This window comes from Penicillium canescens (genome assembly GCF_028828765.1).
Source record: "Penicillium canescens strain IBT 15451 chromosome Unknown utg000004l_segment0_segment0, whole genome shotgun sequence".
Classification (NCBI taxonomy): Eukaryota; Fungi; Ascomycota; class Eurotiomycetes; order Eurotiales; family Aspergillaceae; genus Penicillium; species Penicillium canescens.
Window position 1 is genome coordinate 780,624 of NW_026703966.1, and position 25,845 is coordinate 806,468.

The window sequence follows — 25,845 nt, forward strand, 5'->3', positions numbered from 1 at the left end:
TTGGGAATGAAATCACTCACTGTATGAATGCCGGACACTAAGAAGAATTGTTGTTAAGTAAAGGATGAAGTGGATGAAGCATTGGGCTCTTGGTGGCATCTTATATGGCTCCGTTCGTATGACACCTTACAACGGAGCGCAAATATCAGCCTTGTTTCACCAGAAGTCTGGTCTGATTAACGGCCGTTTCAAAGAGCCAGACCGTGAATGATCCGGTATTGTTGAAAATCTTGAGTAAAAGTCACCTGCAACTAAATGCACGGTCTGTCACAAAAAAACTTGATTAACAAGCATAACTGCATTAAAATGCGTGATGTTCATGTTCAACAGTAATAATAGATTTCAACATGATATGGTTTTATCGATGATACCCTTACAGTAGCCCGTTCCGTAGATCATCACAATCTAACTCAAACTTATGTGAATTCCTCTCGTATCTAGAATACAGGGCAGCTTACAAATATTGATTTAGCTTTACACCGGCGACTCCATAGTCTGCCGCGAACAGCAATTTCCTCTTGCTTGCCTGTGATCACCACCAGTGGTTGGACGAATTACCGGATACTGTTCGACAGGAAGTTCCAGAGATTAATAGATTCTCTGCTAAAGATTGTCTGGCGGGGCTTGCAAATATCGGGTTACATTAAGTTAAGCTCGTCCTTCAGTACTCTTTTCTTCTTCGAGAACTTTATCATGCAGCGTTTGAACCTACCACAGCGCGCCTGGGTGGCATTCTATAACCAGAGTGATCCTGCCTATGTCGGCCTAGAACATGAACCAGATGCCGAGTCAGTTGAAGATATTGCCACACAGAGACCATCCAGGTCGACGCTGCTCACGCGAGCATTCTCTCCAAATGCTTGGTCGTTGGTCACTTTTGTATTATTGACCATGCTCATTGGCAAATTCCCTCGGTGTGGATGTGATTGTGAAGATAAAATTTCAATATGGGCGATGCCAGATTCAGGTTTGTGCGGGTGGCGCGTATCATGCGGAAAAAAGTCCCTAACAACTGAATCCTTTTAGATATGCCAGAACCACTATTAAGACTGGAGAAAAGACGATTCACGAACGCGGTCCGAGACAACTCCAATGGAAGTCTCTACTCTTCAATCAATCCGGATGAACTGCAGTATGCCGGCCTTCCTAGCCCCAAGATCGATAAGAACTGGAATAAGCTTATTGGCGGTTTGTACTCACGATATTATTCATTCCACTGTCGTTCTAATGGCTCTATAGGTCGATACTTTCGCTTAGAAGACTCTGAAGTATCACTACTGAACCAAGACCCCGAGCTCCCAGCGCTCACGAAGATGCATAGCAATGAGCGAATAGCCAAAGAAGGTTTCTACGGCGGCCCTGACGTGCTTCACAGTCTCCATTGTTTGAATGCTATACGAAAACATTTAGACTTGGATTATTACTCAGACTCCATGGCTCTCCCACCAGAGTATCGCCGTATACACGTTGACCATTGTGTTGATCATCTTCGACAGGCGATACTCTGCCACGGCGACCTTACACCGGTCACTATGAAACCTGTTGCGGCGATCACATCTTTGCCGTATTCGGTCATATTATACCTTGGACAAACCGAGCGTGAGCATACCTGTCGGAGCACGGAAGCCATAAGGAATTGGGTCACTGCCCGCGGGCAGCGAACGGGTCGCATTAAGGCTCATCATCCGAGCCCATGATGAACGCTAGTGATGAACGGGCTGAATGGTGGTGAATCTAATTCTAAAACCGAAGTCAAATTGTTGGTTGCATTAAGCCGTGATTCGATAAGGGTCGGGTTGGGGGGGGAGGGGGAGGGGGGATTCGTCGCTTTCGTCGGTCATGAACCATACTTAAGCAATCTTTCTGGGGTGGCTTTTCTATTTGTTGTTGGAGATAAGTAGTATACTAAGGGAAAGGCAAAGGTGGATACATATACGGATTCGGGAAAGCAGCTCCCTTCTTCCTACTTCCTGGTGGACCACATTGAACTTATTCTTCATATATGAGGACATCTGTATCGGTATTGGCTTTCTGAGGCTACTGGTAGCGGGAATAACAGTTCTAATTTCCTGGGAGTCACATCTTTGGAGTAAGCTTCGCCTATAATAGTCCCTTGTTTCTACATAATTGTGTTTAGTAACCATCACAGAGAATTATGGGCTTCTTAAGAGATGAACCCGCCCCGCCCATATGGAAAAATACTTTCCAAGTCTTCTTTTCAGATCTTTTGAAATGATATCGTCGGGCTTGCGGAATGTAGCGTATCATTAAGTTCATGTTTCTCGGCTTTATCTACCCCTAGCAGTATGGACAAGGTAGATATACCACGGATCGCCTAAGCTTCACTACGGTGCAGCCAAAGCAGTAGCACGAATGTTGCCTCGCTTGTATTCGCCAATGATGCATGGCTGCTATTTGGGAAAATCACGTACTCTACAGTTAAGTCAGGAAGTCGTCATTTTCGACGCGCGAATTCGCTTAGTTTAGCCTTCGGTGTCTACTGTACTTTAATAAGAACTGTCAAGCTTGATGAATGAGCTTCACTTAAACTCCTGATGTGCTGTATAATGAGACAAAGAATCAAGCATTTAGTACTTGTGCCTCTTTAGTGACCACTCATATAACCTCAGTGGCCATTCGATCCAATGATCCACTACGGAAAGGTAAGCCCCGGCCGGCATTATCAACTTTCGCAACTTGCTATACTAACCCTGTATACATCTGAACGGTCCTCTGCAGCGACCTTGTTCCCAATAGCTAACTCAAGGCCACTAAAAGCCCTCTCCGCGCATACCAGAGTAGCCTTCACCGTGGGCCTTCTATCTGGTTGAAGACGTCCTTTTGTAGGACGCGTGCGGTACATGCACCATAGGATGAACTCTTTGATTATGGTAATATTGGGAACATAAGATCCCTGCTCCGGCTTATAGTGAACTGGAACGTTCCCGCTGTCAACAAGGAACCTGAGGAGTCAGTAAACAAGGAAATTGAGAAAGCATATCGTGGGTACTCACCCAACCCAAAGCCTAACGTACCTCCGGTGAATTGCTTTGACACTGGCAGCACGCGGATTTTGTCTCTTACTTGCTGAATCGAAAGTCCGAAGATGAATTCCCATATCTCAAGTTCGGAATTGGACCCAGGATGAGTTGAGTGCTTAAGGTAAGGAGTAAAAGAATGAGCCGGTTTGTTGTAAATGCGAAATTCCGGTGGAATTCTTGGTCACTATCCATGGGATTTTCCCAATCTTTATAGCTCATCTTTGGAACTTGGAACTGGCTTAAAATAGCTAGTGGTTTTGAGGCAAAAGGTGACGTATACCTTTGTTCACCAGGTCTAACGCGCACATGTTCCTACGACGTATGCAATCCGTCCTAGGAGCAATATGCACGATATACAGCCGGTTTACCACCCTGCTTCTACTAACCAAAATGCATATATCGCAGTTCCCAGGACTTCGGTGATCCATCTTAAAGATGCGGACCTCAAGAAAACGTGGCAGCATCCTGTGCTAGCTCGACCATAGGAATGCCTATACGTTATCTTAAATTGCTTACAACGCGAACTTGAAACAACTAGTATAGTTGCAGTGGGATCCCTAAGAAATAATATCAAAGTGTGCATTTTTGAAGGTATGGCGGGCTGCTCTTGACCGCCGGATCCCCTCCTAGGAACTAGAGGGAGATAACCTGTGGTCCTAACCATGTTGAACCTATCTTAAGTTAAGAATGTATCATGGTTCCTGCTAATACAAAAGGCCAGCCTAGTCCCCGTTTGCGAATGTTTTAAATATTGTTTATTTTCTACACCTTCCCTTCGTATCTCTGCAATATAGCGCTCCGGTCATCCCCCTTAGCTGAAAATCTTACGCAAGATCTTCAATACGCCTTATATAATTGCGCGTCCGCTGTGAAGCCTGTCTCTCTGAGCGGGACCTCGAATTCAAATGCACTTGAGCCACCTTTCCAATATACGTGCGTTAAATCTTCCGAATCACAAGAGCTTTTGTCTAGAACGAAATCGAAGAGAAAGACAGTAAGCAAAGTCCCACCTCTTTTTTCAATATGTCAAGCTTGTCAACTTATACACGCTGGATCTATTACTAGATACGATCTACGCCTACAAACGCCGCTCCTCTGCCCTTTTCAAAGTCTTAAAAAACATCCTTATTGTAGACGGATAATAGATGGTTTTTATGTCTCACTGCGGAATATAGGCAGAGCCACGGTAGTTTTCCTTCATTTGCCAGTCTTTCGCCTTGTCAAGGTCGCCTCTCAAGTTAGGACGGATTAGCCAGGATTAGTTGTCCCCATTTTTGTGGTGAGACTCTGTACGCGCGAGGATTGTAGGTCAAGTCATGTTCATCGGAATCCTTCATGCGAACTACAAATTTGCACTTCTACTTCCTCCTGTGATCTTTATGGTATTTCAATTATTCTGCGACTGAATTCCCCTCTTGACAGACCGGAGCTATGAAGGGCAAGCAACATTCGATAGCATTTGTCTAAGTTATTGGAATTGACCGTGTGTGTAACTCCTCTCTAAAGCCGATTTATATAATTCTGAAACCTCTCTTGACCGAGCCGTGACGATTTGCACTATGGAATCTGTTTCTCTGCAACAGACAAGAGGACTGTAGAGGAATTCAAATCTAAACTGATCGGAGGGCTACGTATTACGAAGAACCTACAGTAAAGCAATACACAATGTCTAACTGATTAACTACGCTGAGTTTGATCGGGTCGTCATTAATCATTTGCGCAACATAGGCAAATAAATGGCGAACATCATTTACAATGTTCAACAGACAGTCCGCAAACGACGATATAAGAATGAATTACATAGATCCCTCACATGGTTGTCGTCACCTCTAAACGCCGTCGTCGGTTCCTAGCTTGTAGAGAAGGTTTGTTCCTCGGGGGGATAACACAACAATCGATGCGACACCTTCGGCTCCTGATCTCATCGCGGTTTCTAGCCTGGAATTGCACAATCATTAGGATTTGAGAGTCGAACAAAAAGACTTGAGGGCAGTCGTATACGTAAGCGTACCTTCGAGTAGTCAGTTACATGCATATTGAATGAGAGAAAGAAGTGAAACGTGTTATCATACCCTCTGAGCTCTCTTTGGAGTTTGGTGGTCGCTGTACTAACGGGTCCCCGGGATCCCCATTCCTTTCCCCTGACAGTAAGGGGCCTTTCCATTTCCCCGATCATAGCAGCGCGCTCAAGAACCCGTCCTGAGTGTGGCATTGTCATTTGGTAATCAACCATCGCTGAGGAAATTGTCGATCCTCTCGGTCCAACCTGTGATCGTGGCCAGAGGAGGGGAGCACCGGGCAAAACAGCTGAGTGGCGACCCTGACTAGTAAGTGCAGAAGCACCAGAAAAAGCTTTCGCAAGACATGGGACCATGAGGTGGTTGAAGTCCATCGTCACATCAGATTCTAAAAAGTCATGATATTCCCTCGTCCACGGTTTTGTAGTGACAGTAAGTTCGTTATCGACAGTGAGGGGCGGACGACACGGCTCGAGCATCAGGTCAAATACTGTGACCGGCATATCTCCTAAAATAACCGTCAAAGGTAGAGAGTGATAGGAAGGACAAACTCCTTTATCAGTTTATTGTTCAGGTAGATTGGTTTAGGTTCACTAAATATAAACGCCCAAACACTGTCACATTCACTTTAGCTGGCCAACAAAAGATACATGATGCCCCGATCACATTTCACCATCCTTCACTTCAGCGATGCCCCCAGAACCTGCATGCCAAATATCGTTTAAGGCGGAAGCATGTGTCCAATCAGGAACAATGTTCATCGTTGACCCGGCACGTATAACCCATGTCTCTGCTCTATTGTATTTTCTGTCGTGCCAACGTTTCAGGTCAAGTACTGAAACAGTTCGAGGGTTTCTTTCTTAGGAAATGAGATGTATATTATTCGACCATAGGCGTCGGTTCTAAAATTAGTAGCCATCTAATAATAGATTATCGGTGCAGGGCGGCTACAGTATCTTGACGCAGAATCTTATACGCTAAGAAACACGATACGGCTAAACAGAGTTTGATTACTATGTAACCTGATACGGACTAGTGTGCAGACGAGGTTCACAGATCACCCACTCAGCAATGTACTGATTGTCCAGGCCTTCAGAAGAGGCGCTATCACCTACCGACAGCAGCAGACCGGAACATGGCCAACGAGGCCGATATTCGTACCCAAAAGAACCTATATCAAATTAGTTTTGCTATGGACCACGTGGCATGAGAAAGCGATATAGGATAGATCATCCTACTGAAGCATATGGGTATCTTAGCCCACCCCGTAGAACTATCAGTATAATACTCCAACTTGCGTGATTTGCTCTCGCATGTAAAGCCTTGGGGTCTGTTTGGTTGCAGGCTTGTTAAAATTCCTGCTATAATATCCGATAGTCTAACAATCGACTATGAAAGGATCACTATTCAGAGCACTACAGCCATTCTCGAAATCGCCTTGACCAGTACACACTTAGACTCTCTTTCTCAGCCCCACCGCCAAGGCCTTAGCGCAGATCATCTATTGAGCAGACCGCACTTAGTTGAGGACGGTTGTAAAATATATATTGTATGGTATTGTATCCCCTGGTATAAGACTGCAGCCTGCGCTTGATTCCTAGGGTATGAATCACTGTCCTATACAAGTCCCAATTTACGGCGGCCCTCAACTAAGTATGGTCTGTCAAGGTGATTTAAGAATGACTGTATTTTGTAACACGCTATTAGATATAATAATGGAGAACTCAGAGTTGTTGTCAATGAATGAAGGCTAATTCAACAGAAGATAGATCATCCACAAATAAAACAGCCCCTGATAACTACTATTATATGATGAAATGAATTCATGGATTGATCATGAAGCGGTTGCCAGATCTTTGTTTCCCCATATCAGCAAGGTGGTGGAATTGAATACGGGCTCGGGAAGAGCGGGATGCTTGTCAACACAGCTCTTCAGCAACTCGATCGCTTGGGAGTATCACGTGCTTAGATGCTCTGTGCCAAGCTTCGCCTTATGAATATCCACAAGCTGCATATCTAGCTGATCGGCTTCCTCCAACCGTCACTGAGTTTTTTACGTCAACGCAACCTTAGCTCTGCTGTTAAGGCCTCATGGGAGCCACTAGGTTTTGCTCCCTCTCTGAGGGCCCTTTTCAGCGGAAGTAGATGATGACGGCAAGCTTCACGCGACCTTGGCCTATGACAACCAGAAAAATCGAACACCACTCCAGCCAAAATATCTAAAGACGCTCCTTTCGAGAGCAGCCAGCGAAATCTTTCAAAATCGCCTTGCTCGTATGCTTCGCAACAGAGCCTATCGATACCACCTTGAACCTCTCGAAAAGAAGCACCATGATCGATCAACCAACTTAAAAGCTTTTTGTAATTGTGTGAACGAGCTGCGCGCTCAACCATGTCGCCACAAGGAATGTGCTTCAAAGATGCTCCAAGCTGGACCAGATTATCCACCTTTGGAATCGAACCATTCCTTCGATAGGCGTGAGATAAGATATGGCCTCGCGATATGTAATGACATCTGAATTGACAATCCTCGTATCGCACTTCCGAAGTGTCGTTTTTAAGGGTCTGGATCTTTTTCAAAATGGGTACAAGGGCCGAACAGCCGAACAAAGACCATGTCCAACGGCAAAGCGCACGGAAATGTAAGTAATCAGGAAGGTAAAGATTCATTGCGATCGATTCCAAGATCTCCTGCGGTAGGTCATAGAAAGAAGCCTTCCTTTTGTCTGTATGGTCCATATTGAGGCTTGTATATGGTATATAGTAGATGTTTGGTCTTGGCTCAATGTTAGAGGATAGGAGGCGTTCGAGTGTCACCGAATTGATGGCTATTGCTCCGGATTGTGGTAGGATAACGCGGGCTACATCCAGTAATATTAGCAATCTGGGACGTGGTGAGTGATTTGCTCAAGACAGTACCTGGGATAAACTCTCAGATAAAATTTTGAGAGGATACTATCAAGGTCGGAGCTATTGTGCCTATGCTTTGTCTCGTTGCGAGGATGGTGAGATGAAAGAGACAACGTGGCACCGGTAAAGGCGGACAGCATGGCTTTGGCAGAAATCGTATTAATGGAATACATGTTTACAGAAACAAGGCGGTACAGTAATACTGTGCCCCTCAAATTGATGCGGCCTGTCGAATAATTATTCTACGCTAAGGCCTTGGCAGTGAAGCCATAAAAGAGTTATTAAGTGTTTATCGGTCAAGCCGATGTTGAGAACGACTGTACTATAAATTGTGTGTCTGCGGCGGGCAGGAAAGTGTGACCCACGTCCTCCTGGACTGCCCCGAGCTAAGACATCTACGCCGAAAACTCCGGGAGAAGGTCGGGGACGCATTCAATAACATATCAACCCTGCTGGGAAGACTTCGAGAGAGTGACACTGCTCCGCGAGCCAAGACGGTGGAGGCCGTCTTGGACTTTGCAGAAGCATCACAACGGTTCCAAAGCCGCGCGCCATGAGGGCAGCAATCCAAAAACAACGGCTACGAGGCCACGGCAGGCTCCAACGAGGCTCCAAGTTCGTTTAAGAAGTGATACAAGTCACATGTACGTACATTGATATATAGTTGTGGTAGGCTGCATATCGCTTCGGCAGTTGGCTCCAAGGTCACGTGATGCATATAGATTGTCGCGATTACCTTACGAATACTGCATGAAACCGGTCGATAGATGATCCGTCGGCATAGCTTATGTAACTAGAATGGACCCATAAATAGTGAGAAATAGGGGTAATGGAAATACAGAGTCATTTACATCTCCAATTGGGTGGATACAGGACAAATCGTGACATAGATCTATAGGAGTGGCTGCCTATTAGGCAGACACTCCGCGAGGCAGCAGGGAGATGAGCTGCTGCAACTATAAATAGCTGGATCTCTCCATATAGATCAATTATCACACTTGTGCCTTAATCCAGGGTTACAACTTCGGCGAGGGGTCAGCGTAAATGAAACCATCCATCCATCCATCCATCCATCCATCCATCCGACTGTACTATAACAAAGGCACTGTCTTCGCAAAGTTCATCAAGATGCTGGTGCTCGAGAGCTGAGTTGACGTCCTCAATAATTGAAAAAAATATTGTATGGTGGGGCAATTGTTGGGAATAGGTACAAAATGAGTGAATGAAGATGAGTGGATCAATCACGAAATAGGTGTGTGTGTGAGAGAGAGAGAGAGAGAGAGAGAGAGAGAGAGAGAGAGAGAGAGAGAGGAGAAGAAGGGAGGGTGAGAGCCAGGAAATCACAAAAAAGTACCACTTTTTTTTGGCACCTTCTCTATTGACCAACCCTTGTCCTTGTGATTTTTTTCAGAATCTCTCGCTCGGCTGTGGGTCGAAGAAACAAATGCCCTCTTATTTTCGATGGCCACAGAACATTCCTGTAGCTTTCCCATTGCTTCTCAATATCCTCCGTTTTAACAGCGCAGGTAAGTGAATTTTCCACGTCGTCATCCACGGTATTCAACGGGACCCAGTTATCGCATGATGGACCGTCTTGAGCATCCACAAGTATACCTTCCCACGTATCGAAAAGCCCCAAATGACGAATAAACCCCGGTCGATCGTGGCTCCAACCCGACGAGTACCAAGATGAGAGAACTAGTTCGATGATCTGCGGTGGTCTCAAGAATTGAATACTGTAACGCCTCGTACAAAGAAGCCCCAGTTCCCGGCTTCGGTTTCGTTCTGGTCGAGATATTGCTCTTTGACCAGGTCACCTTCACCTTCAATCCAAGAGGGGACGCTAGCGACATGGAAAGCCTTCCGTCCGAGAAAGCCCCATATGAAGTCAACTATCTCAATGATGTCCATCTTCTCTTTGAGCGGCCTCCCCGGGTTATTGCTCCACATTTCGACGGCAGACTCAAATGCGCTATCAAACTGTTGGGCATTTGGCCACACCTGTGTTCTGACTTTCCAGAGGGTTTCAATGGCAACCCAGTGTGCGGTCAATGCCTTGTAGAATCGTTCATAGGCGCTCTTTCTGTCCTCTGGAATCATTGCATTTGCGCATGGGCTAGGAATCTGGGAAGGCTTCGGTAAATCCCCTTCGCTAGCCGACTCTTCCGTTCTGTCTGGCTTACCCAAACCGGTTGAATATGGAAAGACTGACTTCACATAAGATTTCCTTATTGCCGTATCAACGTAAAGATCAAAAAGCAGACGCAGCCCTTGCCATCGGCATACTACATCCCAAACAACTCCATCGGGTATGACCTCCCCGCAGTCCAGTGGTTTCAGCATGTTGAGATACCATCTGCGGCGTTCGGGGTTTGCTGGAATAGATGGCTTGCTGTAAAACTCAGATGAGAAGTCGCCATACATGTGAATAGACTGATTGAGGGCAAGATCATAGTGATGTTGTGGGGCGTGTGTCTATTACATTGTCAGACAGTCAGCAGTTCGTCAATGAAAGTGGTCGACCATACAATTATGGACCTGAAAATCTTCAACCGAATGCTCGGCGCGTCAAAAACAGAATGGATAAATTTGCAGCATCGAGCAAGATGCAAGGCGTCGTCTATATTATCAAGAGATTCAAATACCCAGACAACCATTTCCGGGGGCAGGTCGAGAAGCCGGCACATCTTGTGGGAACCGAATTGCGGTGAGAGCTGAAACGACTTTTTGTGCTTCTCAAATAATCTTGGCCCCCAAAACCACTACGACCGCCCTAGTTTTCCCATATCCAAAAATAAACACCTCCTCCCCAACGCCCACCCTCCCCCAACTACCATGGCGACTGTTGTTCACACTCCTCCCAGCCCAGCAACTGCAGTCCGCCAAACCACTAATAAAATGGCAAGAAACATCGAGACCTGGCAGCGTAAGATGATTATCCACATGATCTGTAGCAAAATCAGACTTACTACATCGCACATGGCAAAGGTAGCGCAGTGCAGTGAGAACGGTCAGCACTGTAAAGAGAATGGTAAGCAATCGTAGTCGCATATAATGGGGCACCGCTCAGCCTGCTCATTTCCCCACATATTCTCCAGCAGCCAGAGCCAGCTGAATATGACGACATATATGCAAAGATCTCCACATAGCCCGAAGTGGCCAATCCCGTCGCGTCGTTGGTGATCAACACGGTCGCCATGGGTTCAAAGAGAAGGAAAGAAGGGGTAAGGTGGTTCCGATCCGACGAAATAGGTCAGAAGGTTGAGACTGTTGTTACTCTAGGGCTAGCAACAACAGTAGATTAGCTTGGCTGGAATTGTTCGGGGACATTGGGTTAGCTACCGCAGGACCTAAAAAATTCACCATATCCCAGGCCCACGCAAGAATTTCGTTTCATTTCACAAGTGGCTTCTCCTGTGACCTGGATCTGCAATAATCCATGTCCCTAGTTCCCAAAATGTCTGTCTCGTCTACTCTCTCAATTAATAACCTCAATTGCGAGTGCCTAGCCTTTTGATTTCCCGCATTTTGCTGCTTCTCCGCCCCATTCCCCGCCTCAGCCAAAAAGAAATAAAGGGAAATTATGAGATTACTTTACACACCACCTTGAGTAGCTAGTCAACTAATAGTGGCTGTCAGTGGCCTAAACTTGTGGCGGATTGGTAATGCGGAAGATCTTTATCCCGATTTCGTAGGTCGCTTATGACATCCCCAAATTCTTATGGTGTCAATCTTCGGTTGTGAGATAGTGACCACCCTTTTCAACGAAATGACCGCCGGTGAAACCTGCCAACCTGTTGAGAACATAGTAAACAACTTCATATCTCAAATTCATGACAGCGGTCTAAACCCTCTCAGGCTTGCCAATATTTCCGTCTCTGAATTCTATACCGAATTGAGGAACCATTTGTCGGTGATCAATGACGGCGGCAGTATTGCCCTTGGCCGTGGAGAATATCTAGTTAGCATCGGCCTAAGCAAGAACTTAGAGAGCCTTTTCTCGACTACAACACCGTTCGTCAGGGAAGGCCCACCTGTGACCTGGACGAAGCTTATTCTCTTTGCAGGTCCTCAGTATGAGGGTCCAGCGCAGCTCAAGGTTGGTGACTCCAGCGTGGAGCTGTCAAAGGATGACTTCAAACTCCTGCACTCCGGTAGACCCTGGCGATTTCTCTCTCCTTGGCCCGATAAAGACAATTGCATGAAGGAGCTTGAATCGAGCCAGATGGCACTGCACGAGCTTGCTGATTCTCGGAGAACAATAAGTGAAGGTGAGCGCCTTAAGGATTAGTCCCTTAGTTTTATATTTGAATCGCTCGTTCGGCGGCTATACTACTATAGATTCCACAAAGCCGGGGGTGCCTATCATCATGGTTCCTTTCTTCGCGGCCAGCCCAGCTCTATTCGACCGGCTCGGGAGACGAGCAGCAGCCCTTCACTTCCTTCCTCCCTGCGCAAAAGCGCTTCTCGACGTGGGCCTCGGTACAAAGTGATCAAACGAAGGGAGACAAGAGAAAGTATTTGATGTGAACTTATGAAAACCATGGATTCAAAGAGAACATATAGCCAATTTGAGTTCTTTGTCAAGACTGCTAAAAAATACCTCCGATGATGTTGCTTGTTTCCTGGTCTGCACCAGTTTCGCATCATAACAATTAGCTTTTTCAACAAGACAAGCCAGTGCTAAGGATGGTGCTTAGCTTCCTGCGCGTAGGTGCATCCATTATTAATGTTTGCATCAGAGAAGCTAGCAGACCACATCATGATTCCGCCAAAGGCAGTATCGCCCTTATGCTGATTGACAAGGGAGGCGAGATCGCTCGGTGCGAGGTAGTATTGCGAGCCGCTCTGGGTTCCCGTGGCTCTAAGCGGAGATGCTGGTACGCCAATAAAGACCTTGGCATTAACAGAGGGAGTGTTCGCGATATTGGACACCCACTGATCGTAATTGATTGCCTTGTTGACAGAGCAGCTAGGATTATTATAGAATTGAACCCACAAGTAGTCAAATTGGGCCGCGGTGACGACCTCTTGCATATTAGGATCTGGGATAGGACACTGCGGTGCAGCAGTTATGTAATAAGTATTAGAGGAGTCAGATGCGAAATTAGAGCGTAATTTGCTAATCAGATACTGATAGTACTGGTTGCCACTATTACGTTTAAGGTCGAAGTCCTAGCCGTTGACGAAGGTGCTACCGAAGGGTCGGGGGATATTGCTTCCGTCCGTATTGCCATACGCTTCCCATAGATTCTGTCCGATGATCTCTGCTTCTTGTTGGGATGAGAGCGAGTAGTTGCCTACTGCACCACCCAAGGACAATATCACCTTAATCCTATTTGACTGACATTGCTGGATAGCCGCGGCTAGGGTGTCACATTGCCGAGGCTCGCCAGACGCTGATATGGAGCATGACTGGCCAATTGAGCCAGATGGAATGGTCTGGCCATTTCCATACTGGTTCAAGAAGGCGAATACAATGATATCTATATCGGAATCTGACTTGCAGTAGGTGGACAAGTCATTATTCTTAACAGCGCTGGCACGGTTCTGACCCCAGTAGACAACATTCTGAGTGTCGGACCCAACGGGGGTAAGCGAAGAAGATGTTTCTGAGGTGCTCGCACTTGAACCTATTGCAGTAACTGGGGATGGACTTATTACCGTAAGCGTATTAGCTGTGGAAAACGATAACTTGGACGAGGACTCTGGAGCTGGACAAATGCAGCCGGGTAAGGATTCCGGGTAAGAGTGGGATTTCCGGTTTAAAGGCACACTCCTAAACCCTTTCGTAGGATGTTTTGTGTTTTTAATCGATATTGAAACTTCGCTACAAAGAAATTCTGAGCTCTTCATACCTTCGCAACTGTTAGTCATTGGTTCTTTACTAGGTTCTTATACCCACAATCCATGAGAGCTGTCTCTAGATTGTCTGCACAATTCTCGGAAAGCAAAAGCGATCTCTCATGACCGTCCTAAAAAGAATGCACTGAGCTCATCACATCCTTAGACCTTTCCCAACTATTGAGCAAGCTACAAAGATCTTCAGTGGGTCGCGATATCTGAAGGTTGGCACGGACCAAGGCGGCTAACTCCAGAAACAACAGCCGGGGAGTCATGTGGAGGAATAGGTGTGTGAATGTGTAGAAGCTTGCTTTAGCTTAGACGGTCGATAGCCTATCAGAAACCATCCCTTTTTCATACATTTACTTTGGTCAGCCGAGGGAGGTGTTCAGGCTTTAAATCTTTCGCTGCCAGGATGAAGAACACCGGGCATCCATTCAGATGTGCCACAGCACCATAGTCTTTAACTAACGCAATATTCACTCGTTACTGGTGTTCAATACCCTGAAGCTCACTTTACTGCGGTCACCATGATACTTTTTATTCTCTTTTTTGATTTTTTTGGCCCATCTTGACAAAGATTAATGCGAAATAATTCCGAGCTGGCCGTGGAATTTAGTTGTGCCTACCTGTCCGTGGGTAAAAAGTGCTCAGAGCCATTGGGAAAGAGCTAAGTGCCTCTTGATCCAAAAATTCGTATATCGTGGTCTAACATATATGAGAACCATGAATTCGTACAATTAGGAAAATGAGGCGTGAAATGAAATTTTCTTTCGTACACTGCATATAGTACATCCGTGCATTACTTTCGTATCATCAATAACATACCCTAAGCTTTGGCATAGTCAATCCGTATGGTGAGCAATTCGGAAAGTGAGCAATTCGCGTAGTGAGCAATTCGCGTAGTGAGCAATTCGCGTAGTGAGCAATTCGCGTAGTGAGCAATTCGCGTAGTGAGCAATTCGCGTAGTGAGCAATTCGCGTAGTCAACCCGCATAGTGCGCAATACGCATAGTGAGGAATACACGTACATAGTGGTTATTTGATTGCTTTCATTTTTCCTTAGCTTACCTACATGCTGAATAAGTAACGTTATCATACAAGATGAAACCAAAACGTTACAATACGTTACTTACAGAACATTACATAGAAACAAATGTGGCGGTGCAGGCCCTGGTAATAGTATTCAAATTTCTCTAACCAGACCTTGTAATAGGCTTTCTTTCCTATTACGCCAATCTATGTCTTAGAATATATAGTTGTTAACTACCTACTCGCTCGTAACGACATCTTGGATTTCTAAATTAAACCTTCTGGGGGCGCATCCTTTCTAACGATAATGGTAGAGAAATAGAACTAAAGAGGGCGTATATGTTCTAAAAAGTGTTCTTTTAATATTATTTTCTTGATACTAGATATCGACGGAATGAGTGAATCAATAATATCAAGTGTATAGAGATATGGAACTCCGACAAAACTTGGTCTTACCTAGAGCTAGAATCCCTTGTAGGCTCGAGAGGGGCTATACCCTTACAAAAAAGCCGGTATCACCTGGTTGCATTTGCGACGCTAAAAAGCAAATAATATACACTATATATAATTTAAAACGTAGTATAGTACTACCAACAATGAACCTATTGCTTTACTTCACCCTTGATCTCGTGCGTCGGTCAGGAAGCCTGATGTCCGTCTAAGCTTGCCGCAGGGAGACCGTAGCAATATCTAGGAAATAAGGTCCAACTTGCCTTAGGGTCATCTTCTGACTCTTGAAGTCACACAGCTTTCGTTTATCTTTTGCGTTGAGCTTCTTTCGTGATTTTGTTTCGTCCACATGATCTAGATAGTGCTGAGTCGATTGTTGTTTTGCCTAGGACCTAGTGAGAGGTCTGCGGAGGCTAATGACCTGATTCGTGTCACGAGGTAGCGTTTAACCTTGATGGGTAGGAGAATGGTTTTGAACCTTAGACTCTGTAGAAGAACGTCCGTTGCCGTGTGATATAAAGGAGCCAGAATCTTTTAGTAAGTCTTCCTTCTTGTTTTCTTCGCTGGTCACACAGCTTAGGGGAGAGTAAAGTGATTGCATTGGTTTGATTACCATCGCACGTAGAGAGCAACTGAGCTAAGAAGTAACCTACTCACACTAGCTTATATCCTCCGCGCGGAGATCAGAGCTATTGAGGATTCGAGGATCACTAATCTTAGAATAAGGATTGGGTTAAACGGCATAACTTTGGCCGAGGGGCTGTGGGCGTGTCACATCCCTAGATAGCTTGTTTTTGATGTCATGTATATGCAGAGGGTTTGGTTACATAGAAGCTTGATCACAAGGTTGAGTTCCCTAGTTCTTATCGATCGTATAAGGCTCGAGGATTCGAGGATCAATAAATTCCTTAAATCCGGGAGTTGTTAGATCCGAACTGCATGGTGAACTTGAACGAGAAAAGCAAGAAGCAACTGTGCTGCTTATGCTGCTTTTAGTTGACTCGTCACTAGAACTTGAATAGAAGAATTGCTCCGGATGTTCCTCGACAAACGAGTGCAATGTGGGAACGGGCATGGCTATGTTTTCTAGCAGTTAATACTTATGTTCAAGACGCGGAGGTGGGTAGCGGTAAAAGCGAAGTTTCTTCTAAAGCTGGTCGGCCCGCTCTATGGAAGAATCTTGCGCTTCTGCCTTATAGGGTCGCTTTCTCTTTCTCGGGAGCTTTGGATTTGACCAAATAGCTTTGTTTAGCTTGTGGATGTTATGCAAATGATGTCGAAGGCCACGCTCATCGGCAAAAGCTTGGCCACATCCATAAATTGGCTCCGCTCCAGGCCCCTGGTTTCTAGGCATATGCTTTTCTTCAATGTGCTGCTTTAGATTGCCACTTTTCGACCATTGATGTAATCGGTCTTCTGCTTTGAGGTCTATGTTCCACAAGCAAAAGGGGTAGTATCTAGGCCGGATCACTATATTTCGGTATACAATCACTTCACAATGCTATGTCCTCTATGACTGAATATAAGAAGAGCAATAAGCTCGCTATTGGCTTGATTTAAACCATTCCATGCACTCGTAACAGAATTTCAGCTCTTGTTCTGAGATTTTAAGATCTAGAGCTATCTCACGTCGAAAATAGTTATGAATGTGAGCACTTCTGTCAGACTTTTTCATACTAGGAAAATCAGCATATATTTCAGCATTATGTTTTAGGGCGACTCACTATCTGATTTCTTCGAGACAATCTCTAGCGGGGCAGCGATCTTGGATGGGGCTTTCCCGTGGTAGATAAGCCACGCCGATATCGCGTTCACAATAAGTTTTTAGGTCGTCCACGAAAAGAAGCATTTCATCAAACGAGAGCTCCCTATCAGAAGACATAAGAGCTAAAATATAGGCAAGTTCGGGCATAAGTAAGGATTGAGCCCGCGTAGAAACGTCGTTGTCACTTATTACCAGCTCTGCCTTACCCCTATTAAGGATTCTTTGGTCTCGTTTCTCTCGTACCTAGCGGTTCTAGTATTCCTTTAGTCCTACAAGGCGGAGACGAATCAAGGTTTTTCTATAGTTCAGCTTCTCGGCAACTGCAACACTTTTGTCGCTGTGTGATGCTTCAAGCTGCTTGATTCGACGTCTAATATCGACCACTTCTGGCGTCTATAGGATACTCGCCTCAATTTTAGCCGGCAGTTCCCCTAGAAGCCCACGTTCATAAAACCTCTTAAAGCCTTGGAAGTACTCGATATGACTCGACTGCTCTTCTTCTCCGAGAACGGCCGAGACTATATCAATCGAAGAGCAGTGTAACAGATATTCTTTGGGATATGTCCCCGCGTCTTTATGTCTATATATTTGAGACACCAAGGCAGAACCATGTTTTCCTGTACTGAAGTCAGCAAAATTGTTTCGTTTAGCGGTTTGTGCGCTTTGATTTTCCTTACCTTTAACCATGCTTCCGAGATACTTTCGAATTATATGAATGGTAAGACTCTTGTTGTATCCAGCGGTCGTAACTATTCCTCTCAGTAATTCACAAAACCGTTCTTTGTGGAGTGGAACATCTTGCGGGCCATCAGCTGTGACATTTCTGAGAACCGGCTTTTCTAGAAATTCCTCCTTCCAGCGTAATTCGATAGGTTCTCCGCTTAAAAGGTCGAACCTGGCAAAGTCTTTAACCGTTTCAATGCTATATAGGGCACCGTGCTGGAGGGCAATAGCTAAGAGAATATAACCAGAGGCGAATTGTGGTCTCTTGGTGTCACGAATACCGATTCCGAACCTAAAAATACGTCAAACGAGTAAGCCCTTAATTCAAGCTAACCTTCTTAAGGTTTTTTAGACTGCTTACACTATATAGTCTGGGTTTCGGTTCCCTTTAAGCCACACTTGGTTAATTTTCCATTCAACCTTCTAAGGAGCCGTAGAAGATAGAAACAAGACTAGATCGATGTGCTTGAATAGAAAATTAGCCACGCACACCCCCGAATAGTAGTTTCCTACCTTATATCTTAGGCCTCTCTTATCTCTGTCCTTATAGGCCGGTATGAATGCCCTAATCCTTGCTCCGGTGAAGAGGTACAATTGAAGCGCTAACGTCATAATAGCCTTAAGCAACCCGGGCATAAAAATGCGATGATCCGCTTGCCATATAGAGGATATCATTCGGAGAAAGTCCTTCTTCGTAAAGCTGTGGTCTAGATCCTCGACGTTCTTAATGGTTTTTTCATTTTCTGTCAATGTTCTCTTTATCCACTGTGTCACAATTAGCTCGGCTTCTATAACACAAAAAATAAAATCCAAACGATGGCTTACACTAGATATCTCTTTCCTGTCTTCTAACACAATCTTGATTTACATTTTTTCTTCAAATCCTCTAAATAGTCTTTCTGCGTAATTGAGAACCGATGTCATCACTGGTCGTCTATTTTTACTTTTTGTCCTACGCGCGAAGTGACTGTACCATCGAAGAAACTCTTTGATAAGTGTATAGTCTAGGATCGCACAGCCTAGCCCCGGTTTGTAGCCCTCGATCCTATACAGTCTAACGAACCTGCACCAGTCAGTAACTTATTGTCCCGGTATTTTTCGAGTACAACTACATATCAACTCACTTCATCCAAAGATTAACAGCGCCGTAGTACATCCTCTTGGTCTTAGGCACCCTTTTATCTTTCTCTCGGATAGCGTCCTTATCTACATAGGCGCCAAAAACATAGCCGCTCTTTTGTAGTCGATTGTTAGGCTTTTCTTTGGCGATCTCATCTTGTTAAGCAAAGAACTGTTTTCTACCTATAGCCAGTTTAATTTCCCACGTAATGCAAGAAAAAGTCAGAGAATCTGAAAGGACGAGGTAGAAAACTGAGAAAGCTATTTTGGAGGATTGAAGCAAGAAAATAGTCCTAATTTATAATTCAGTAATTTGATATGACCCAAGTCTCTTCTCTAGCACCTCGCCGTGATAGGTGGACTCTGTGCCTCTAGTTTTGCGTCATCATGGCTGAGTGCGCTATTTTTGAGGGTAATGAGACTGGAAGACCGTGCAACCCCAGAAACAGGAGGAGCATGATGGAAATTGAGGGCCATCAAAAAGTAGTCGCAGAGTAAATAGTATTGTGGGGCAAAGTGCTTGCTACTTTGGGTATGGTCTGAGTGTAGACTGGGTGCTCAATAGATGACTCTAAGCGGTCTCTGAGTAATCAGTGAGCGATCAGTGAGCATCCAATCAGACTCACTGAGCGCTCACTGAGCGTTCATTGGACCTCACTGACTAATCACGTGACTAGTCTGAGCAGCTCAGTGAGCCTGAGCCCGGACTGAAATCTACTCAGTGAGCCTGACTCTGAGTGCCCTCATAAAAGCGGCGGCAGCTAAGATAGGAAAGCCCCACCCGGCATAGGAAATCAAGTACGTATAGCTACATAAGTAGTAAAAATGATGTTCGTGCAGACTTTTGACTAACTCTGATTAACCTAAATAGCATTAAGGTCAGGAGACCCATGGAAATGCCATGCGGGGGAAAATAAGCCTCTCGCCAATGATTTTATTCATATCATCTCACACTCGCCGGACTTTATTTAACCTGGCGTGACGGTGTTACCCTTCAAGGCATTTTGGGGAGAGTTTGATGGGTTCCTTACTTCGATCGGTCAATATAAATTTCAGGTGCCCTCGCGCCAAGCAACAATAAGGAGTTTCATGATCTCACGTAAACCATCATTTTGCCAAGCAAGTAATGAACAGAGTGAGCCCCCAAATGTCAGAGAGAAGCGAGAAATTGACACTCTTACTATACTTGCAAGATTGATGCTCCAAAAAGATCCGGGAACTTGTATGCAAAATACGCGACATTTTATATATATTGAACACAAGCGCATCCTGTTGACTGTGTATTCTATTGGAAGTTGATATTCCTGCTCCCTGGCGTCATAATAGGACGTTATGAGAGGGTTATACCTACGTAGAGGTGACATTTGTTTGCCCGGGGGATATTGTTTATCATTTTCAATACAGTACACGTATTAGCATCGAGTGTCTGCAGATAGCAGTACAATAAGCGTAATTTCCTGTATACGCGGATACGGAGCTTGAGCCAAGACCCGGGCACGTGACCCGTGCATTTTTACCGCCTTGCTACTCTCGAAAAAAAAATAACAAGTGAACTCCATCGCGGTGTTTCGAGATTCGACTTGTATTAACAAGGTGTCCAAGAGGTCTTCGCTTTGTCCTTGGCTCAGCATCTCCGGATTCGAAAACTCCCTTGCTGTCAGCTTCCTGCGCGACGGCTCGCGAACGTGTCACGAAACCGCGAAGATCACCGTGCAACCTCATCGAAGCATCTCAGAAACAAATTGGGGTTTGCAATCTGGAGGATTGAGACCAATCAACCAGAGTGTATTCGGCATCGCGTGAGCTGCTTCGAGTTGGCGCGGTAACCGAAATCGTCTCCCGCCGAGGCAGAAGTGAGCGGCAAGTGAGGAAAGTCCTCACGGGATTCTATCGGGAATCAACTTGCATTGCGCTTGTTTATCAAGATCAGCGTCGAGATCAAGGATATTGAAGTCGTATTCGGACTTCGACCTACCGGTCTTCGTCGACGGTGACTGACACATTTTGAAGATGTTGAAACGCAATGCCCAGGGTCCTCAGGGGTCCAAAGATGGTGATGGTGGTTTTGGGATGAGCACACCGGATGACAAGCCCTCCAGGGCGACCGCAGCCCAGATGGCGAGCAGGAAGTAAGTGAAACTGCCGTGCCGAGCAAAGACCACAAGCTGACCAAAGACGTGCTTGAACTTTCTAGGATCAAAGACGTCCGTAAACGTCGCGCTCCTACGCCAAGCGGAGGCGCATCCGATACAGCTTCCTTCAATCCTTTTGCCTCCGCTGCCCCCGCCGCCCCGGCTCCTCCATCCGCTGGATTCACATTTGGTCAAAGCCAGAGCTTCCCTGGCGCAAGCTCAACGCCAGCGCCTAACCAGGGTGGCATGTTCTCTTCGGGGGCGAACGGCCAATCCGGCTTCAGCTTCGGTTCTAACCCTACTTCTTTCGGATCTCCACCACCGAGCAATCCGTTTTCTGTGAACACATCATTTGGGGGAAATTCTCAGCCGAGCACCAATGGATTCAGTTTCGGGGGTTTTAATGCTGGAGGCCAGGCCTCTCAATCTTTCCCTGGGTTCGGAGCTCAGCAAAACACAAGCACGCCAACGAAGCCTGGGATGTTCGGGCAACAAACTGCACAAGGGACCGCGTCTCCTGCCGATGATAGCATGCAAACTTCGCCAGATGCCAAGCCGAAGTCGATGTTCGCATCGCAGCCAGCTGTCGGAGGAACTCCCCCTACCAATCCATTCGCAAACCTCTCAGGCCAGGGTGTATCTAATCCGTTCGCACCACCCAAGGCAACAACCACAGATCAGACGGCTTCCAAGTCTGCAGAAGCTCCGGCATTCAAGCCTCTCTTTGGAGCAACTCCTGCGGCATCGAAGCCATCCGAGGGAGATAAAGACAAGCCAGCAGTGAATATCTTTGCACCAAAGACAACCACGACTGATGAGACTGCTTCCAAGCCTGCGGAAGCTCCGGCATTCAAGCCTCTCTTTGGAGCAACTCCTGCGGCATCGAAGCCATCCGAGGGAGATAAAGACAAGCCGGCAGTGAATATCTTTGCACCAAAGACAACCACGACCGTTGAGACGGCTTCCAAGCCTGCCGAAACTTCACCCTTCAAGCCTCTGTTTGGTGCTGCAGCGTCGAACCCCTCAGAGGGAGAGAAAGAGAAACCGGCTGTGAGCAATCCGTTCGCGAATCTCTCAACACAAGCTTCAAATAACACCAACCTGTTTGGCGCAAAGACGCCAACAGAGGAAACACCGGCAAAGCCTGCCGAGGCTACAAAGCCTTTCGGGTCCTTGTTCGGGTCAACCACAGCCCCCAAGCCCTCAGAGCCTGCTGGCAACTTATTCGCACCCAAGCCAGCTGGAGACGGGTCCGCACCTAGCAATCCATTTGCGAACCTATCAGGTCAGAGTTCGTTGAGTAATCTGTCCTCGCCAAAGGTCACTGGATCTGAAGAGAGTGCTGGGAAGTCTGCGGCGGCGACTCCCTTCAAGTCCTTGTTTGGTGCCCCTGCGGCGTCGAAGCCTGCGGAGGCTGAGAAAGAGCAGACGAGCCAACCGGCATTCGGCAACTTGTTTGCACCAAAGCCGGCCGCTGACAATGCGGCTGCAAAGCCTGCCGAGGAGACTCCATTCAAGCCGATGTTTGGTGTATCTGCGACGCCGAAGCCTTCAGAGGCCGAGAAAGAGAAGCCAGCAACCAGTGGTATTTTTGCCCCAAAGTCCACAGATGGAGAGCAGACTCCTGCGAAGCCTGCAGCGGTCCAGCCGTTCGGGTCTTTGTTCGGGGCGTCTCCCGCATTGTCGAAGCCTGCGGATGAGCAGACCACTCCCGCAAAGCCTAGCAATCCATTTGCGAACTTGTCAGGACAGACACCCGCTGGCAATCCTTTTGCGCCTAAGCCAGTGACGACGGAGCAAAACGAGCAGACAGCTAAAAAGCCCGAGACAACTCCATTCAAGTCCCTTTTCGGGTCAAATGCAGTTTCAAAGCCAGCTGAAAAGGAACAATCAGGCGCAGACAACAATGTCACTGTGAATGGAGAAAAGAAGGCCTTGAATAACTTGGCCAGCCCTGTCAAGCAGAGCGCGAACAGCCTGACCTCAAGTTCATTCGCTCCTTCCTCTGTTACTGCTTCTGGCGTTCCTTCCTCTCACTCCAAAGCCAACGCGTCCACATCTTCTTTACCTGGCACTTCGGCTTCAACTTCTTCTTCTTCCCCCAACATTCTTCCGCCGGATATTCTTTCTGCTACGCTTGATTTTTCAAACCCAGACAGTCTTTTGCCCAGACCTAACATACCTGTTACCTTTGATCTCCCTGATCTCGACGAAAACATGCCTTCCGGTATCAAAGACTCAGAGTGGGACCGTAAGAGTGTCAACAAGCTGGTTTTCTGCCGCTACTTGACTGAGTCTTTCAAAGCCGAGATCGCGAAAATTGATCCTCAGACTGATTGCCCTGACGATATCATTATGCTTTACGCTGAAATGCGCCGCCAGATGGGTGTTCCAATCGGCTCGAGTGAACTGATCGAACATGAGATTATCTTTGGCACCATGCGTCCTAACCCCGACTACGTTGAAGATGCTGCCCCTGCTACTGCCACCACAGCCCCAAAGGCTTCCGCTCCTGTCACTGCTACCGCTGCTCGTCCTACTGCCTCTGTTGCTCCTGCTGCTTCGCCTCAGCCAGTGAAGGGTGATACTTCTAACACTGTCAATGCGTTCGCCCGGTCTTTCTCGTCTCCTGCTCCCGCCCCTGTCTCTGCTGCCACTGGCTCTTCTGTCACCTCTTCCGCCTCCGCTGCGACCTTCCCTGCTCCTGCTACCACTTCCTCTACTACCCCAGCCATCTTTGCCTCCGCTTCCGGGCTTGCCCCGACCCCGGCCACTCCATCTCTGTTCGCCGCGCCATCATCCACCCGCTCTTCCCTTGCTCCATCTTCGTCTGATTCTCAGAAACCGACCTCCATGCCTTCCGCTCCCAAGATCGATGGTAGCGGTTTCAGGCCCTCAGCTCAAGCAATTGCGGATGCGCAGAAGACCAAAGGAAAGGCCGAAGAGTCCGACTCGTCCGACTCAGAAGATGAGGAGCAGGCTGCTCTCCGCGCTAAACTCGCGGCTGCTCCCAAGATGCGCACTGTCTATGTTCCCGGTCAGGGCTTCAAGAACGTCCCAGATGATGACAGTGCTTCTGCTCCTGCGCCCGCTGCGCCCGCCCCTGCTGCCAGTCCCGCCCCTGCTTCTTCGCTTTTCGGAGCGGCTGCCAAGCCTGCCGCTTCTAGTTCTCTCTTTGGAGCCCCATCTACTGGTGCCAATTCGTCCGAGTCTTCTTTGGCATCTACTCCTGCTGCTGCCAGTCCAGCTCCTACTTCTTCACTGTTCGGAACAGCTGCCAATCCTCCCGCTTCTAGTTCGCTCTTTGGGGTTCCTGCTAGCCGTTCCAGTTCCGCTGGCTCTTCAGTCTTCGGTACTGCTCCTCCTATGACCAGCTCAACCTCTTCCATCTTTGGCGGTTCTACCCAGCCCGTTCCCGCTACGCAAAACATCTTTGGCGGGCTGAAGCCTACATCACCCAAGCGCAAGGCTTCGGCCGATGATAGCGACAGCGAGGATGATTCCCCAGCCAAGAAGTCCAAGCCTTCACCTCCTTCTGCTCCCACCAGTGGTAGTCTCTTTGGCCGTGTTTCCACCCCGACTCCGTCGGCTACTGGACAAAACTTCACATGGCAACCCAACACGCCAATTCAGTTTGGCAACTCGCAGCCTGCAAATGGTCAAAACAGCGAGACTACTGCTGCTGCTCCTGCTACCAGTTCCGCTCCCGCTGCCAGCCCCGCCCCTACTTCTTCACTGTTCGGGGCACCTGCAATGGCCACTCCGTCTGCTCCTACATCTTCACTGTTTGGTGGGCCTGCAGCGGCCACTCCTTCCGCTGCTTCTCAGCCCGCCACTGCCACTGTTGATGGCAGTGCCGATGACGAAGAGGGTGAGCCTGGCGAAATTTTCGACCTAGCCCAGAGCAACGGCGGCGAAGAAGAGGAGACGGTCGTATTTGAGGAGAAATGCCGGGCCTTTAAGCTCACTACCGGCTGGACCTCCCAGGCCAATGGGCCCGTCCGCCTGCTCAAGCACCCCGTCACAGGGCGTGCGCGCATTGTCGTCCGTGCCGAGCCTAGTGGAAACGTTGTGCTGAACACCCTCCTGAAGAAAGAGTTGGTGTACTCAATGACCACAAACAGCGTTCAGTTGATGGTGCCAGTGGAGGGCGGCACAGCCTCACAGTGGGCCATCCGAGTAAAACGGGAGAAGCTCAATGAGTTCTTCAATCTGGTGCAAGAGATCAAGAACTAGGTCTTTTTTCATCTTACTATCATCTTGTCCTCCCGAAAGGGAGTGTATGTTTATGTCCAAGCGCATGGCCCCGGGTTAAATTTGCATTTCATTTCTGTACTTGTCTACTTTTATCTTCTGTTTCGAGCCTGGTTGGACCGGCCTGCGCGTAGGCCAGCCAATAATCTATCAATCAATATTCCATTTCTCTCTCTCCTCCAGTAATCCTCCTGGTTTCTCACTGCAGTCATATCAGGCCCCGTTTCCAAGACCAGCTTAATCCTCAATTGATGCTTGGTGGCAGTAGGCAGCTCCCCAGCTGTCATATACAAACATCTAGCCGAGACTCTCTTTCCTTAGTCGTGGTGTTACATTGTGAGTACCCAGAGTCTTCGGGACTCTACTCCATGGCCACTAGGCCTTCGGGTTCATCGTCGTACTTCTCCTACTCTACGTGTTGAAACTGAGAGAGAAGACCTGTCCGGTGCATGAATTGGGCAACGTAGCGGGCTGCCAGCGGCTGAGACGATTTCATCGCAACTTGTCGAATTATTCAATCGGCTTGCTACAGTCGATCTCAGAGTTCTCTCAGTGGA

At 47.2% G+C, this 25,845-nt stretch overlaps 7 protein-coding genes across 7 annotated transcripts; 3 read left to right on the forward strand and 4 right to left on the reverse strand.

The window, feature by feature from the left end:
* Window positions 1-693: 693 nt before the first annotated feature.
* Window positions 694-1,697, forward strand: N7446_005641 (oxidase ustYa family protein; the record flags this gene model as incomplete). The annotated part of the gene is made up of 3 exons (XM_058514389.1): window positions 694-967; window positions 1,027-1,188; window positions 1,240-1,697. The coding sequence occupies 3 exons, from the start codon at window positions 694-696 to the stop codon at window positions 1,695-1,697; spliced, it is 894 nt and encodes a 297-aa protein (XP_058371567.1).
* A 3,173-nt stretch (window positions 1,698-4,870) lies between these two features.
* On the reverse strand, window positions 4,871-5,562 carry N7446_005642 (uncharacterized protein; the record flags this gene model as incomplete). The annotated part of the gene is made up of 2 exons (XM_058514390.1): window positions 4,871-4,979; window positions 5,114-5,562. The coding sequence occupies 2 exons, from the start codon at window positions 5,560-5,562 to the stop codon at window positions 4,871-4,873; spliced, it is 558 nt and encodes a 185-aa protein (XP_058371568.1).
* A 4,129-nt stretch (window positions 5,563-9,691) lies between these two features.
* Window positions 9,692-10,656, reverse strand: N7446_005643 (uncharacterized protein; the record flags this gene model as incomplete). The annotated part of the gene is made up of 2 exons (XM_058514391.1): window positions 9,692-10,444; window positions 10,615-10,656. 2 exons carry the CDS (start codon window positions 10,654-10,656, stop codon window positions 9,692-9,694), a joined length of 795 nt encoding a protein of 264 aa, XP_058371569.1.
* A 1,082-nt stretch (window positions 10,657-11,738) lies between these two features.
* N7446_005644 (uncharacterized protein) lies at window positions 11,739-12,260 on the forward strand (the record flags this gene model as incomplete). Its single annotated transcript, XM_058514392.1, has 1 exon — window positions 11,739-12,260. The coding sequence occupies one exon, from the start codon at window positions 11,739-11,741 to the stop codon at window positions 12,258-12,260; it is 522 nt and encodes a 173-aa protein (XP_058371570.1).
* Window positions 12,261-12,652: 392 nt separating this feature from the next.
* On the reverse strand, window positions 12,653-13,006 carry N7446_005645 (uncharacterized protein; the record flags this gene model as incomplete). Its single annotated transcript, XM_058514393.1, has 1 exon — window positions 12,653-13,006. One exon carries the CDS (start codon window positions 13,004-13,006, stop codon window positions 12,653-12,655), a length of 354 nt encoding a protein of 117 aa, XP_058371571.1.
* Window positions 13,007-13,144: 138 nt separating this feature from the next.
* N7446_005646 (uncharacterized protein) lies at window positions 13,145-13,846 on the reverse strand (the record flags this gene model as incomplete). Its single annotated transcript, XM_058514394.1, has 2 exons — window positions 13,145-13,602; window positions 13,828-13,846. The coding sequence occupies 2 exons, from the start codon at window positions 13,844-13,846 to the stop codon at window positions 13,145-13,147; spliced, it is 477 nt and encodes a 158-aa protein (XP_058371572.1).
* A 7,066-nt stretch (window positions 13,847-20,912) lies between these two features.
* Window positions 20,913-25,270, forward strand: N7446_005647 (uncharacterized protein; the record flags this gene model as incomplete). The annotated part of the gene is made up of 2 exons (XM_058514395.1): window positions 20,913-21,031; window positions 21,097-25,270. The coding sequence occupies 2 exons, from the start codon at window positions 20,913-20,915 to the stop codon at window positions 25,268-25,270; spliced, it is 4,293 nt and encodes a 1,430-aa protein (XP_058371573.1).
* Window positions 25,271-25,845: the final 575 nt, after the last annotated feature.